This window comes from Apteryx mantelli, chromosome 34 (assembly GCF_036417845.1).
Source record: "Apteryx mantelli isolate bAptMan1 chromosome 34, bAptMan1.hap1, whole genome shotgun sequence".
Lineage (NCBI taxonomy): Eukaryota > Metazoa > Chordata > Aves > Apterygiformes > Apterygidae > Apteryx > Apteryx mantelli.
This window is the reverse complement of record NC_090011.1, coordinates 1,337,735-1,354,390: the sequence shown is the minus strand read 5'-3', so window position 1 is coordinate 1,354,390 and position 16,656 is coordinate 1,337,735. Positions and strand designations below refer to the sequence as shown.

At 48.6% G+C, this 16,656-nt stretch overlaps 1 protein-coding gene across 1 annotated transcript in view; it reads right to left on the bottom strand.

The window, feature by feature from the left end:
* Positions 1–16,272, bottom strand: part of LOC136994874 (E3 ubiquitin-protein ligase TRIM39-like) — a 31,345-nt gene extending 15,073 nt beyond the window's left edge. Inside the window, exons 1-6 of the mRNA XM_067314270.1 lie at positions 16,074–16,272; positions 13,544–13,834; positions 3,123–3,143; positions 2,577–2,597; positions 1,035–1,055; positions 274–294 (exon numbers count right to left, since the gene is read on the bottom strand). Of these exons, the coding sequence (XP_067170371.1) occupies positions 274–294; positions 1,035–1,055; positions 2,577–2,597; positions 3,123–3,143; positions 13,544–13,834; positions 16,074–16,272 (574 nt within the window). The remainder of the gene's footprint in view (positions 1–273; positions 295–1,034; positions 1,056–2,576; positions 2,598–3,122; positions 3,144–13,543; positions 13,835–16,073) is intronic.
* Between the last annotated feature and the right edge of the window lie 384 nt (positions 16,273–16,656).

Here is a 16,656-nt window from a genome sequence, read left to right as displayed (position 1 = left end):
CACTGCAATGGGCACCATGGTAAGTTTTTGATTGCCGTGGGAAGACAACCGCCTCCACTGACTAGTCCAGGTCTGTGCTGACACCAAGACCTGCCCTGGGAAAGCCCTTGGCAGCTGGCGTCAAAGGGCGCCAAACAAGGGACACCTTGCAAGTAGCAGGCTCTGTTTCTGGCTAGCGGGAAGAAGGGCTTTGCCTATGGACACAAGGATCTCCCCATGCCCATCTTTGCTCATTGGACAAGGAACCTCTCTCACATGCTCGAGGGCACTCACCTATCTGTCCTTGAAGGTGCGCTGCACAGGAAAGGAGAAGGGCGGTTAGAAACTGCTGGTGCTCGGGTTACATGATGCACTGGGGAAGCACTCCTCAAAGCTTTTAATACCCTACACAAGATGACAGCCTCCATCGACTAGTCCACGTCTATGCTGGCACCTGCCCTGGGAAACCCCTTGGCGGCTGGGGTCCCACAGCCAAGCAAAGGACACCGCTGTGGAGAGCCACCCAGGCCAAAGAGAGCTCACACGGGCTCCCTTTTCTTCACAGGAAACTTCATATGCCTACTGCCCTCCCTTCCTCCATTCTCTCATATCTGTGCTTCCCCCTTCCATCCTCTATTCCTCCCTTCCTTCAAGGCTGATGGACCTTTCTCCTCCTTCTTTCCCTTCATTCCTCCCACCCCTCTTCCTTCTCCCCTTCCTTCCTTCCCACTTACCTCCCTTCCACTGATCCACCACCTAATCGCCTTCCCTCCATCCTACCTTCCTCATTTCCACCCTTCAGCCCTGCCCTGCCCTGACAGTCCACCTCATACACTTCCTTCCCTCCTCCTTTCCTGCTGCCTGCTCACTCCAGCCCACAAGGGCCATCGCGGCAGCAGAGGGCAGGCGGGCAAGGGACACCTTGGGAGGCAAGCAGCAGGCTTCCTTCCTGGCTGGCAGGGCCAAGGGCTGGCCCCACGGACACACAGTGCTCCCCATTCCCACCTTCCCCTCCAGCAACAAGGAGCCTCTCTCACACGCCAGCAAGCACTCACCTAGCTGTGCTTGCAGTCGCCCTGCAAAAGAAAGCAGAAGGCCTGTTACAAACTGCTGGGGGAGGGATTGCACAAAGCACTCCGGGACTACCCTGCTAGGGTTATGATTCTCGGGAGAAGGCGGCAGCCTTCGGCACCTAGTCCAGCACTGTGCTGCTGTGCAGCCCTGCCCTGGGAAGACCCTCAGCACCTGGGCTCACACAGCTAAACAAAGGCCACCGCTGTGGATGCCCTACCTGAGGCAGAGAGACCACATGAGCTCAAGGGTGCTCACAGGAGCATTCAGAGTGCTCCTGCTCTCAGTTTCTCCTCTCTGTCATTCCCGTCTTTAGCCCGTCTAATCCCCTTCTCCCGCCTTCCCTCAATCCATACAAAACCTTTTTAAATCCTTCCTTCCTTCATGCTTTTTCCTAGCTTCCTTGCTTGCTTGCTTCCCTCCTTCCTTCCATTCTTCATTCTGTTCTTCTTTCCACCCTTCCTTCCGTCCTATCACCCATCCATCCCTCCCTCCAGCCTGCCTTCTGCAAGCCCTTCCTCATGCCCTGATGCCCTGCCACACCTCCACCATTCCCTTCTCTTCCGCTCAGCCTTAGTGGCTTCCTTCCCTCCTTCTGGCCCTGCTTATCGCTTCCTGCTCTCCTCACCTTCTTCCTTGCTTCCTTTGCTCACGCCTCATTCCAGGTCTGCCTTCTGGCCCTCTCTGCCTGCCTCCCACATGCTCCTGTTCCTCAGGCAAGCCCGCCGGGCAGGCTGCAGCTAAAGAGGAAGACCTCTGCTGGGCAGCCTGCACAGGGGCAGCAGCTCCACTCCTGCTCACAACAAGGGGCTCCTTGCCTGCCCCAAGAAGCCCCGCGGCTTTGGACACCAGCAACTCCCTCTCGCCACGGGACCTCTCCACAAGGCCCATGTCCCAGGCAGCGCAGACCACTTACCTTTTTCTTCTTTCACCTGAGCTACAAAAGGAAGGGAAAAGGCACTTAGCAAAGACAGGCCACTGCGCTCAGAGCCCGCCACGGCTCCCCACACAGGCCCTTGCTGACTTCTCCCTTCTCCTCATTGCAGCTCTCTTCCCAGTCCGCGTTCTGCACCCCGGGGACTCCAGGAGCAACCTCTCAGCCTTGGGCCCAAAGAGATCCTTTGACGTCCTGGCCTTCCCTTTCCACAGGGCCTTGATTATCACAACACCATGTGTCCCTGCACAACTGGCGGAGGCCAGGAGGCTTTCGTGAGCTGAGCAGGTACCCCAAGGAGGTCTCAGCAGGTCATGGTTGCCAAAGAAGTACCAGAAAGCAAAGGTCACTTACTGTGTTCTTTCAGCAGTCGGTCTGTAAAAGGCAAAGGGAAGTGGAAAGGAGAGAGAGAGAGAGAGAGAGAGAGAGAGAGAGAGAGAGGTGTCAGTGTTTTGGTGAGAGAGCCTTCTGACGAATGGCAGTGTTTCTGGCCTCCCACTTAGGAGGCCTATGGACAGCGGCAGGGCCCTCTTGCAAGGACACTCGCTGTCTCTCTGCAAGGGGAATTTCTCAGGCATCGGAGGGAACTTACCCTTTTCCTCCTGCAGCCGTTCTACAACACAAAGGCAGAGGCAGTTAGCAAGGAAGTGCTCGTCTGCAGCTGTGATGTTCTTGGGGAGAGCTGTTGCTTTGTTCTCCCCGAGCTGGGAAGAGTACAGCCTGGCTCCATGAGGGATGCCCTTCAGTAGAACAGCACCTCTTCTGCCCGCCCAGTCTGGGGTCCCCAGGGGCTCCTCTCACCCTTTGCAGACCCTCGCCATCAGGCAACAGTGCCCAGCCTGAAGCACAGGCACAATGAAGAAAGCACTGCAATGGGCACCATGGTAAGTTTTTGATTGCCGTGGGAAGACAACCGCCTCCACTGACTAGTCCAGGTCTGTGCTGACACCAAGACCTGCCCTGGGAAAGCCCTTGGCAGCTGGCGTCAAAGGGCGCCAAACAAGGGACACCTTGCAAGTAGCAGGCTCTGTTTCTGGCTAGCGGGAAGAAGGGCTTTGCCTATGGACACAAGGATCTCCCCATGCCCATCTTTGCTCATTGGACAAGGAACCTCTCTCACATGCTCGAGGGCACTCACCTATCTGTCCTTGAAGGTGCGCTGCACAGGAAAGGAGAAGGGCGGTTAGAAACTGCTGGTGCTCGGGTTACATGATGCACTGGGGAAGCACTCCTCAAAGCTTTTAATACCCTACACAAGATGACAGCCTCCATCGACTAGTCCACGTCTATGCTGGCACCTGCCCTGGGAAACCCCTTGGCGGCTGGGGTCCCACAGCCAAGCAAAGGACACCGCTGTGGAGAGCCACCCAGGCCAAAGAGAGCTCACACGGGCTCCCTTTTCTTCACAGGAAACTTCATATGCCTACTGCCCTCCCTTCCTCCATTCTCTCATATCTGTGCTTCCCCCTTCCATCCTCTATTCCTCCCTTCCTTCAAGGCTGATGGACCTTTCTCCTCCTTCTTTCCCTTCATTCCTCCCACCCCTCTTCCTTCTCCCCTTCCTTCCTTCCCACTTACCTCCCTTCCACTGATCCACCACCTAATCGCCTTCCCTCCATCCTACCTTCCTCATTTCCACCCTTCAGCCCTGCCCTGCCCTGACAGTCCACCTCATACACTTCCTTCCCTCCTCCTTTCCTGCTGCCTGCTCACTCCAGCCCACAAGGGCCATCGCGGCAGCAGAGGGCAGGCGGGCAAGGGACACCTTGGGAGGCAAGCAGCAGGCTTCCTTCCTGGCTGGCAGGGCCAAGGGCTGGCCCCACGGACACACAGTGCTCCCCATTCCCACCTTCCCCTCCAGCAACAAGGAGCCTCTCTCACACGCCAGGAAGCACTCACCTAGCTGTGCTTGCAGTTGCCCTGCAAAAGAAAGCGGAAGGGCCATTACAAACTGCAGGGGGAGGGATTGCACAAAGCGCTCAGGAGTACCCTGGTAGGGTTATGATTCTCGGGAGAAGGCGGCAGCCTTCGGCACCTAGTCCAGCACTGTGCTGCTGTGCAGCCCTGGCTGGGGAAGACCCTTGGCACCTGGGCTCACACAGCTAAACAAAGGCCACCGCTGTGCATGCCCTAGCTGAGGCAGAGAGACCACACGAGCTCAAGGGTGCTCACAGGAGCATTCAGAGTGCTCCTGCTCTCAGTTTCTCCTCTCTGTCATTCCCGTCTTTAGCCCGTCTAATCCCCTTCTCCCGCCTTCCCTCAATCCATACAAAACCTTTTTAAATCCTTCCTTCCTTCATGCTTTTTCCTAGCTTCCTTGCTTGCTTGCTTCCCTCCTTCCTTCCATTCTTCATTCTGTTCTTCTTTCCACCCTTCCTTCCGTCCTATCACCCATCCATCCCTCCCTCCAGCCTGCCTTCTGCAAGCCCTTCCTCATGCCCTGATGCCCTGCCACACCTCCACCCTTCCCTTCTCTTCCACTCAGCCTTAGTGGTTTCCCTCCCTCCTTCTTGCCCTGCTTATCACTTCCTGCTCTCCTCACCTTCTTCCTTCCTTTCTTCCTTCTTTCACCCACCCCTCATTCTGGGTCTGCCTTCCATCCCTCTCTGCCTGCCGCCCACATGCTCCTGTTCCTCAGGCAAGCCTGCCAGGCAGGCTGCGGCTAAAGAGGAAGACCTCCGCTGGGCAGCCTGCACAGGGGCAGCAGCTCCACTCCTGCTCACAACTATGGGTTCCTTGCCTGCCCCAAGAAACCCCGCGGCTTTGGACGTAGCTTTGGCAAAACAAAGGAGAAGTGTTCTCTCAGCCTGCCTGGGGATGGATTTCATGCACACATTTAAGCTTCAGCTGTTTTGGGTGAAGAATGGCATCTTCTCTAGTGATCCTCAGGGCAACATGTTCCTGGGCCATGTATAGAAGCACTTTGCTCCAAAATTTGTCTGGCTGGGTCTTTCTTTTCCGTGTTTGGATGAATAGTCTCTTTGAGAAAAACAATTTTCTTTGCTTGGGGAAAGGAGGCCTTTTAATTGCAGAGAGCCTCACCTGCACGTTTCCAAAGGAGAAACGATGTGACACAGGAAATAGCAGCAATTCCTCCAGCAATCATGGCACAATTTTTTTCCCATTCATGGAAAGGAACACCTCCAAAGACTTGAAAAGAACATGTTAAAAAAGTGTGAGTCCCTGTATCTCTAACTGAATAGTGCAAACCTAGATTTTCCCCTCTGGATCGCTTGGTAAAAGCTTTTCTCAGTCTATCACCTTTGATACTTCGCTGTGTTTAGGCTCCCTGTTCGCCCATCTCCATCCAGCGTGTTCTACAGACCTGGGAAAGGTTTCCTTAGCACCTAAGGTACTATTCTGTAGCCAGACCTTTGATCTGACCCACAACAGTAGGAGCTATAGACAGTGTTCCCCTGCTGGATATGATATCTGTGACCTTGCAGCTTCATCAGAGAGGTGAGGTGTTTTGCATGCTGTTGTCTCGCATCTCCCCTGACACTCTCATATCCCTCTGGACATGAACTAACACTGGTGGTTTGCTGGCATTAAAAACTAGGAGAACCTGAAGAGCTGACCCCCGAGTAATGAACAGGAAGAGGCAAAGAGCTGTTGTTAAGCTGATGCAAAGAAAGCAGGAGGAAAAGGAGATGAAGGAGAGGCAGCACAAGTGAAACAGACAATTAGCCAAAAGCATGTGTCCCTTAGCAGCAGAACTAGTAAAGCCCAAATGTCTCTGGAACGGTCTGATGCCAGAAGACGCAAAGCCAACGTCATGCTTCAGCCTTTGCCCACATCCAGGCACGAATACAGTCCTCCTCTTCTTTCCAGGTGACTACTCCTGTCAGTCTTACAAGGAACACTTGGAAGGGTAGAGAGGCAGGCACACAGAGAGGCAGAGAAGCATTCTAGCAGACAGCATGCTTCTACAAGTCTCATTGTGGCATCCCATATGAAAGGACCCAGGCTAAAAATCACTCTCTCTCTGTTTGCAGTGAAATCATGCTAAAGCATTTGTTTCTTTTCAGCTGGTGAATGGGTTCTGATTCATCCCTTTTTCTGTCACTGCAATGGCTTTTCTGGCTGTTACCCCTGCTTTTCTTTTTCCTCCCCATCCTCTTCCCCCTCCTTGTGAAACGGTCATAGACTTACGTTTGAAAGCCATGCTCTTCAGTGAGGCTGAAAAAGGAAAAGAGAAAATATGAATAGGAGGGATGTATGTGTTTCTATTTGCTTGCTGAATGCACAGGGAATTAGGGCATTGCATGATAAACAACGTGTGCCTGAGGTACTGGGAACATTTCATGCTGAAAGCCTATAAAGCACTGCATGAACCTACCTACCCCAATAGCTCACGGAGACACATGGCTTTTTTTTTTTTTTTTCCACCTTAAAATTCCAAGGAGCTTGTGCTTCCGGCTCTGCATGCATCCAGAGATATAACTTTGAGTGACCTGGGAGCTCTAACATTTAAAAAATAATGTGCCTTAAGTGTTTGAGTGCCCACAGGCTTCCTTAGGAGCTGCATGAAGGACTGCTCATGGTCTGTAAATGTGGACTTAGACCCTAAGTCGCACTGAACTCTTGTTAGGCTATAGCTTTAAATGCTTAAGGCTTGCAGTGACTTAAGATCACATAGAGCTATGAGGGGACACGTGGCCATGCATGAAGATGTATGGTGCTGCAGAGGAAAAGACTGCCCTCATATAAACCTTATTTCCCGCCAAATGCTAAACAACCCCACAAGCAATTGATCATTGGCACAGGACCTGCGCTTTGATTTTGGTTGCTGTACCTTTTTTTTTTTTTTTTTTTTGCCTCTTCTGCTTTAAGCATTCACCACTGACAAGAAGAGTTTGATATTTCGGATTTTAGCCAGTCAGCTTCTTCCAAAGCTCTCCTCGGACCAGGGCCTCCTTTCTGTCGTATGCCCTTTCTCAGGTGCTGCAAATCACTCTAGAAGACCCCTTTAGTTTCTTCAAAGCTTCCTCTGTACTTTGAACTTGCAGGGAAAGCTTCCTATTGCTCTCTATCACCAAACTTTGCTTAGAGGAAACAGCGTGGCATCTGACTTCTTTGCCATGCCAGTCCTGTCTCCTTTGAACAGAGGTCTTCCCAGCGCTCGTCTGTGCTCAGAGGCTTCCCCTCTTCCTCTTTGGGTGGTGGTCCACCTCTTCCTGTTTTGTCATCTTCAGGATAAAAAGGGTGAAAGTCTCAGGTGAGCTCCCTTCTCACATTAGTGCTATGTACACAGATCACTACTAGCAGCATGCCACACCATATCTGTCCCCTCCCCCACCAGGGGCTCCTTGTTGATTGCACAACTCAACAGGGGAGTCAGGAAGGTGTTGCTGGGCACCAGGAAATAAAGTGGCAGGGATGCCTGCTGCTTGGGACTGGTGGACGAGCGTGAAGAGCGTGAACATCGTCTGGTGAGCAAAGACGGAAGCATGCAGGCAGCCTTGGCAGTCATGCACAAGACTAGAGAAATGCCTGCAAGAATAGCCCATCCAAACGTGGGTCCTCCTCTTAGTGCAGCATGTTGTGATGGGCAACTGCAGGCAGAAGGGCGAACTTTGAACTTCATGGGGGAGGAGGGGAGAAAGCTTTCATGAAGTTCCCTTCTTCCCAATGAAGTCACTTCACTGCTTAGCTGCTAGAAGATCTGCTCTGTGATACTCTTCTTGCTCAAGCAATTCTCGCTCTTTTCATGGCTGTGGTATGCAGCCAGCTGAGGCGAATGACAGACCTTGTTGAAAGAACTACAGTCACCATTACTTACGTTTTCTCTGTCTTTCTGATCTTCTTTCCCCATAGGTCTGCTGTGAGCGGAGACTTGGGGCTCTCTCATGTGAGTCCACCCTTCCTCCTTGCAGAGGGGAATGTTCTCCGTTACGGCTGACATCTGGCCCTCCTTCCCGTGCAATGTCCTCTGAGTGGTGTCCCTGAGCTGTCTCTGGCCACTTCCCCCTTCCCTGTTTGGCTGGTAAGCCCTTAGCCACAGCCACCTGGTTTGCAGCCCGCCTTTTTTGCTGGCCACAGGAGGGACCCTAATGCTGAGGACAGGGCATGCTCATTGGCAAGCCTTCCCAAAGGAGGTGACTGATGTTCACCTCCAGCCGTGCCACTTCAATGAGCAACGACAGGAGAATGGATCTCCTTAGCTCATCAGGAGGACAGGAGTGCACTCAGTCCAAGGTGTCCTTTCTCAGCCTGGGCAGCGTGACAGCCCGCACTGCTACAGCATGTGAGGACCATTCTATTCCTTTGTGGTGCAGGAGGGCAGGGCAACAGCGTGAGTGGCCCGCTTCACCTTCAACTTCAACATGTGAGCCCGACTTTTGCAGGCCTTCCATTGGCCATGGAGAGCAGTGCAGGCCACGAGAGCATGCCCAGCCTGACACCAAAGTCATGTGCCCTACTGAAGAGATGAATGCCACCATCATGTGGGGCATGCTTTCTGCTGTTGACTCTAAGGGGAGCTGTTGGTATGGGCCTCAGGGGGACAGGCCTCCACAGGCCATGTTTTCCTCTGGAATGAGATATCCCACCCCAAAGCACCCAGCTTGAGCACAAGCAACCCAGCCGATTGGAATGGGACCCAGAATACTTACTCAGACCCTCAAAGTAATCTATGCATTGTTTGACATGTGATATAGCCTCCTCGCCTTCTGGTCATTCTGTCACATAGGAAAGGAAGGCAAAAGAGGAAGCTTCATTAGGTTGTTTCCCTTTCCCTGCCCTCCTGCCGAAAGGGCTTTTGACTTCAAAAGACACAAAGGCCTAGCTCCCCGAGTGCACACTGCTTCTTAGCCTACCCAGCCCAACTTCAAATGCTCTCCTGTACCCAGAAGTCCCTACTGAGATCTGCAGTACTGCATGTTCTTTTCCTATTTGAGCTCACGACTCTCGCACAGAGTGCATCGCAGACGTCTACACTGTACTGTCACAGTCCATCAGCATTAGAGAGAACCTCCACGTAATTCTGAGCTCTCTCAACATTTTGTAGAGTGCTTACATGGGGTGGACCTTCTGGAATGCAAAAAGCAAAGGAAAAGAACCAAAGGGACAGGGTATCTGAGATCTTCACACCGGGCTGGCAGGGGTGACACAGGACCCGCTGCAGATCCGTGTCCTTCTGGCATGGCATTTGGAGGCCAGGCTAGACCACCACAATGCTGCCAATGGCACTAGTTGGCCCGACCTGGGGATCCGTAATCTCTGCTCTAAATGCTATCCTCATGCTTGGTCAAATGAGCCACCCCACCACAATGCAGAGGTTGTAGTGATGGAAGTATCTCCAGTGAGTAAACAGTGAATAGAGCCATAAGGATCAGGGATACAGTCAGCGCTGTGGCTGACTGCTCTCAGGACCCTGGCAAAGGTCAAGCTCTTTTACCATACTCCTCTGTTTGCATTAGAAACCGTCTAAGTTAACTACTAAGCTAACAGCTGCCTTCTAATTGTGTACGATTAGGAGTAGCCCTAGTATTGCTAGGACTGTGTGCTTTGTCCCAGTGCAGGGCTTTCCTCTGACGCCCTTCCCAAACACCATAAAACCAAAATTGGACTTCTCCAGACACTCCAGCGCTTTTCACATGTAACTGACTGCACGCAACAGGAAGTGCATGCAGCACACTTATTTGCACGTTTAAAGATATTTCTCTGTCTTTGGAAGTCCTGTGGAGGGTCCTGGTGTCCTGGACATTGTGTTCATATGACCAGAGAAGGAGGAGAATAAGAGGAAGCTTAGTTAAGACCTTTCCCTTGCCTTGTGTCTGTGCAGAAGGACTGCTGGGTGCTGAAGACCCCAAGGCCTTGCTCTCCGTGTGGCTGCTAGCTACAGGTTTCCTGTCACCTAGGCCGAGTGCCTTCTTACTTGCCTCTCCACTGTTAGTGCAACTCACAGCCCAGCTGGCTGCTGTTCCCTGCACCCATCCCCGAGCACATCTATGCAGGGACGGAGTGATGGACACCTTGTCCACGTGGAAACTCTGTGAGATTAACTCCACTCCTAGAAGCTGACTGGACCACGGTTTCTTCAGAGTCAATAGAGAAAGGCATCTCCAGCTGGAGGTTCAGAGCAGCAGCCTAAAGAGGTGCTCTGATGAGTGTGACAATGGAGCCTCTCTTTCTTCCTCTACCAACACGAGAAGTTGTTCTCCCAAGGCTCTGATGAGCCCATGTGAAACCCACCTCAGAGCTCTTCCAGCATGAATTTCCATGGCACAACTGTCCACTCACCAAGCCAGGAATGAGACCTGATGGCTGAAGACACTCAGGCTTATCTGAGGCAACTGCAGTTGCTTTACGAGGCTTTCCCACAGAGACGCCTGCCAGGTCTGACAAGATCTTGCAGAGAAGGGATGTGGAGCTCGCATGAGAAGTGAGAAATGCTAACCGCTCTGCTTGTTACGGGGAAGGAGTTCTGCTCAAGGCACTCCTACCTCTTCTGCTCTGTTGTTCATGCCTCTTTCTCTTGACTCAGCTGAGTTGCCCTTTGCTGCCTGCTTGTCATCTTAGCTGTGCTCCCAACAGCCATAAAAAGGTCTGTGTGTGCCTCTGTGTCTGTGTGGTGTATGTTGGTGTGGGGAGGCATTTCAAAAGAGCACTTCCAAAGCCTGAACTGTAAAGCAATCCAGTCCCAGAAGGCAATCCAATCCCAGAGGACACAGCTTGAGAAACTTCACAGGATGTGAAGAACAATGGAAATGTGTCATGCATGCACATGAATAAACACTTAAGTTCATATGTATATCAATGAAAAGGCAGCTATAAAAGCACCCTCTTCATGCTTCATGCTTGCTGAAGAACAGCTCTGGGAAGAACCCTGAGAGGAGGGCAGAGAGGAGCAGCCAAGGAAGGCAGCTTAACCAAAGGGAGGGAGAGACACCCCGAAGAGAAACCAACAAAAGCCCGCATCTCCTTCGAGGTGGTCTAAACCCCTCACTGCACATCTTTGCTAGCTTCACGCAAACCGTAAGGTGAACCTAGACACCCAGCACACGTAGATCACCCCCATCTTGGACACTGAAATGTCGGTGTGCAGGGATAGAGGTGGTGCCACCCCTTGAGTTTTGGCATCAACATCTACCCTAGAGTGAAGGGAATCATGTCCCGCCATGTGACATGCCACAGTGATGAGATTTCTGTTGTCTATGAAGTGTCTCCCGATAAACCGGTCACGTGAAGCAAGAACATACGAAACCAAGGCAACTACCCATCTTCAGGATGTTTTCCCCTTGCAACAGAGTGGCAGAGCTATGAACTCCTAAAGAATCAAAGGGAATAGATGGAGAAATGCAATCACATACCTTGGGAGAAGTCACTTCCCATCCTGTTTCTCCAGAGAAGAGCTGGGTTTCACTTACAGCACAATGGCACAGAGTTATGGGCAAGCAGTGTTCAGGGTCACTGGACTTTACGCAGTTCCAAGAAAGAGTGCTCATAAAAGACGGGGTTGAACCTTTAGCACACCGCTGTTGCCTAACTGGCTGAAGCATTTGTACCACTCTGGGAAAGTCCCAACAATAAACTCTGTTCCAAGAAATTACACCTGCTTGTGCCCTCCTCCTTGAAGGGAGTGAACTCCAGGCACAGATTCCAGCTGTGTGCAATCCTGAGAGCAGTTGTTAGGGAGGAGCAAGGGGCTGCTCTGAAAGTGAAGGGGAGCCGGGTGCTGAGCGTAATAACAAGGCAGGCAGAGGAAGTGGACACATGAACAAGATCAAACTGGGAAGTCAAGTCTGAGGGTGCAAATCAGCGAGGTACATGACCAGACATGGGCATGGCTACAAGATAGCTCAGGCAAGGGTGAGGGCATGAGCTGAAAGGCAGCTGCTGAGTGGAGCGACGCAAGCCCCTGTGGAGGCTGCTCCTGGCTTTGTTCTGAATTGCACAGTATTAGCAGTTTTCATTAAAATACAAAGTCACACATAAAAACTTTGAGTTTCAGGGTCTTTGGAGTTGCATAGGCAAACTTGTAAAGACAATTTTACTGAATTCCACAGGACACAAAAGCCATTACATAATAAAATGCTCAGCATTTTAATTAGCCTTAATTGATGTTAGGTTGTTATGGGATATAGATCATGTGATCTGTACCCTGTAGCAGGGTTAAATTTTGCCTGGCAGCTGTTGGGAACTACTTTTTCTGGATACTCACAGAACCCACCACTTCTTATCATAGGCCTTTAAGTTAAACATTTTTAGTACGGCTTGCTTGTTTTGGGAAGCACTGGCAAGGACTGTGCTGCAGCTCCTCAGAATAAAGCCTCGCAGACCTGTGCCCGTTCTCCTTGGTCCAGGGTACCTGGGAGTAGGGATCCTGGAAGTGATCTAGTAGGCATGCCATGACATTGATCATGGGAACAGAGCCCTGGTGGAAAACCAGCAGCAATTCCAACTGATAGTGATGATGAACACAGTAATGTGAATGTTTTCTAGATAAGCAGCAGTGTAATTAAACATGTAAGATGGATGTGGAAGGATATTTTCCAGTCATGACACAACAGTAAGATATTGTCATTTGACATTAGTCAGGTCCTTTGTCGATATTTTGAGTAGGACTGCTTCGTGTTATTCAGTCTCTCAAATGGAGTAACTATAGCCTTGGAAGTCATACCTGACTTCCCTCCTCAGATCAGATAGGAGGCTGGTGTCTTTAACCATCTGCCCCCATTGAAGTCCCTGAAGGAGTATGCACACTCACATTTAGCAAAGTGAGTTTTTTGTATGTGTTCTTGATGCTCATTCTGTAGCTAAGCCTGATCATCAAGTAGGTTCTAGGGTATACAGGGATAGGGATATGTATACACCCGCCATATATGCCTATAGGAAAATATAAACACGAGCTTGGGAGAAGGAACTAAACACATGGTTCATTCCTTTGCAACTGGAAGGTATCCCTCACAAGCTAGGCAGACTTGGTTTCAAGGGGTCAACTTTAGGTTTTATTATTTATTCTTGAATTCCTAGCTAACTTCTTTAGCCTACACAAGTGCTTTCACTAGACTACTGTGCGTAAGGCAGGCAGCAGAAGCATTTGTGGTTTAATATTAAAGGGGCTCTGATTATCTGCTAATTGATAAGCTAGGATTTACACACAGCTTGTTTTTCAGTTCTTTCAAAAGTGGAGAGGACCTATTTGGCTAGCAGGAGAGAGGCACATAGGTGTCCAAAAAGGGAGGAGCTCTTCCGGGTGCTTTCGGTTATGTGATTCTTAGAAGGAAAAGAAAGTTCAGTGCAAATGCCTATGCAGAAGTTTGTTGGTTTTAGCTGAGTTTTGTTTGCCTGTTTGTTCATTTTGTTTGATCTGTGGAGACACAACTTCCACTTAAGTTTAAGTTTCAGCTCATAAAGGTAATTTGATATCTCGGCTTAGGTAGAACTGAATACTAGAGGTCTCATCTATACCTCTAGAACAGAACAGTCTGACCTCTGTCATAAAGGCTTCAGCGGGACAGGAGATGAAACTTTCAAAAGATGTCGTCTCCTACCTACACTTTCTAGTTATCTAGTTTTCCCCACTGAGGGCCCAGTCCCTGGTTTATCTCCAACCCAGAGCATATTTTGCTAAATGATCTTCCAATTGATTCTGCTGGTCTCTACTCATTTGCTGCGCATCTGCTAGAGCTCCTTTTTGCTTTCCAAATCCACAGACAACAGTTTTTCTGAGGGAGGTCAAACTGTTGACAGCTGCCTTCACCTCTGTTTTCAACTCTGAAAGAGGACCTTGGAACTGCTTTTCTAGATGTTGTTGGATACTTATAAGCTGCTGGTCCAATGAAGCCTTCATTTCCTCTTGACTGGATCTAATCTCAGCCTTCAGGCATTCTTCCATCTCCTTTCCTAGAGTAAATAAGAAAACATGCTTAACAGTGTGTAACCCTCTGATTATTACTAGTGATTAGAAATATGTTTTGCAAATAAAGGGGAGAACGACAGCATTAGATCAGAAGTTTGTGAATACCATTCTCAAAAGGCAACCAGTGTGATGTGCCAACTGAACACACACAAAATTCAATTATTAGAGCTTGGGAAAGACATGAATGAATACAGTGCTTAACAAACAATTCATTTGGTCACAAAGGATAATTAATACCTCTGTGTTTTAATTAAAAAGGAGTTGAATCCATTCCTATGATTTCTCCAAAACATTAACTATTTGAAGTTTCCTGGAAGCTAGATGACATGGTAACTTTACTAATTAAACTTCATGCTGTTTCCTCTGGAGGCAAGACAAGGTACTGTAGCTGATCTGATGCTACATTTAGATCATATGCTTCCCCTCTCAGTTGCTCATCTGTGCCCTTCTTTTTAAGGCATCCCTTTATTTACATTCTGTAGTGCCTATATCAACATATCTATCATTAAACGTGGTCTGAATTTCAGTTTGCAAATTCAGACCTGCTTCATAAAGATCTTTATAAAAGGGAGTGATACACTCCTCCTTTCAATCTGGAAAGAAACAGAAGAGTCACGTTACTGTGTTTCTCCTTCCCCCGTCTCTTTCCAAATGAATGGTGGTTTCCATACAAGCTCAGAAAGCACAACCTGCTGCTATTCCTCCCATGCACACAAATGCTGGAGAGAAATATTGAAATGCTGTCCTTACCCTGGTTTGCAAGATATTCCAGTTACCTCTCCAAGATGCTGATTTCTGCCATAGTCTGCATCCCATGAAGTTTGTTTTCCAGAAGCAATTCCAACTGTTGCAGCTCATTTTGCAGCTCAGTTGTTAAATACTTTTGGACACTTTCTATCTCCTGATTCAATAAAGTCTTTATCTCCTTCTCACTCAATCTGATCAGCTGCTTCATGTGTTCTTCCATATTAATTTCTAACATTGAAAGAACAACATACTAGATTTCTTCTGCTAATTTGACATGTCAGAGAAGAGGTGCTTTTGTTTCCCAGGGGGAAGAGAAGAAGAAGAAACCATCTTGCTCGATATACTTGCATAATACTTAGAGAGTTTTTTTTTTAATTTTCTCCCCCTAATAATTTAAAAAAAAATCTAGCTGAATTCCTCAGTTTTCAGTGGGTCAGCAAGCTGTTTTCTGTCCCTCTGAAGATGGATTATTCTAGCTCTCACTTAATGAATTCAAGGGGTTGGAGAGCTAAATGCTTAACAAGTTCTTAGCAAATATGATTTACTCTTGGAAACAGAACAGGTTAACAAATGCAAACAATTGCAATTGCAAGCCAAACACCACCAAATTAGCATGCAAAAAAATAGTCACCAGCTGATCATTCAAATAATCAAGTATGTCTAGCTCAAAACTACATTCCCATGTAGATGCTGCTTTCACCTTTATGGCTGAAGTGTACTACCATTTCTATGTGCTTAGTTGTGCTGCCACCATTTCAACTTCAGTTAGTGGCATTTTATTCTTTGTGACATATAAACAAGAAGAAGAAAGGAACTAGATTACTTTGTTTCTCTCTATTCTTATTGAAATAAAAATTAAAAAGTGAAACATTGCTCTGTGATAATACACTGATCTCAAAAGCTTTTCCTCTGCATTCAGCAAAGCTGCATTTTGTAGTCCCTGTATCAGATTTGAACACTCCGAATTTTTGACATACACATTCCCTCAAAGCCTATGTTTTGTCTTGCTTAAACGATCTCTGTGACAATTCCAGTTCTAAATAAGTGATTTCCAGATTCATCTTTGAGAAGGGAAAGTTTTACACCAGGAATTCATGCCTTCTTTTATACTGGATACAAAAGAAAAGCCACTTCACAGTGCTTGTAGGAATATCTCATTTCAGGTCACAAGTATGCCTTTCCAAGGAAAACACTAGGGCTACTACTGTGATGTGATACTGTCCCCAGAGGCTCAAAGTCCATGTATCTTTCACCTCAAGAAATGCCTTCACCATACCAGTCAACATTTCATGTTCCTTTCTATTCATTATTTCATGTTCCTTTCTATTCATTATCTAACAAATTCTTAATACAAAATAGGGCATCCAGCCCTTATGCACCCATTTTCTACCCTAGGCATTTTTCTTACATTAAAAAAAAGAAAAGGAAGAAGGGGGCAACCAAAACCATATCAATCACATCAATGTCTCCCTTTACCTAAAGTTTCCTTTCTTTTTGCTTCTTCCTCTGACCAATACACCTCTTTTATTTGTGATACTGGCAGTTTCATTTTCAGAGGCTTTTCAAGTTCTTGTTGCTTACTGCTGTTGGTGAGGTCCAGTTTGACCAATGTTTCCTTGTTTTTTTCTGCTTTTTGAGAAATCGGTTTGCTGATGATGTTCTGACTCTGAGTCATCCTTTCATGTTGGGTTACCAGACTGGAAGAAGGCCCTTGTAATTCAGCTTCTGAAGACTTTTGGAGACAACCTTCCTTGTGATTCATTACAGCATGGCTCTTGACCGTTGCATTCAGGTCACCTGCCCACAAGGAACAGTGTTTTATTCCTTTGTTTAATCCTAAGGAACAAAGTAATGCCTGTGACTTCAGTAAGAGTGATTTCATGGGACTTTTGATTCCTGCGCTACAGAAAACTTCCTCAGAGTTTTTCACCTACACCCTTTCTGCAGCCAATGGAAAGAAGCAGGCCCTCTGTGGTGCATATCATCACATCATAAAGTAGGTGCTGGAAACAGGAGAGGTCAACCTTGTCTTAGAAGTGCCCATTTCTATCCCATAATC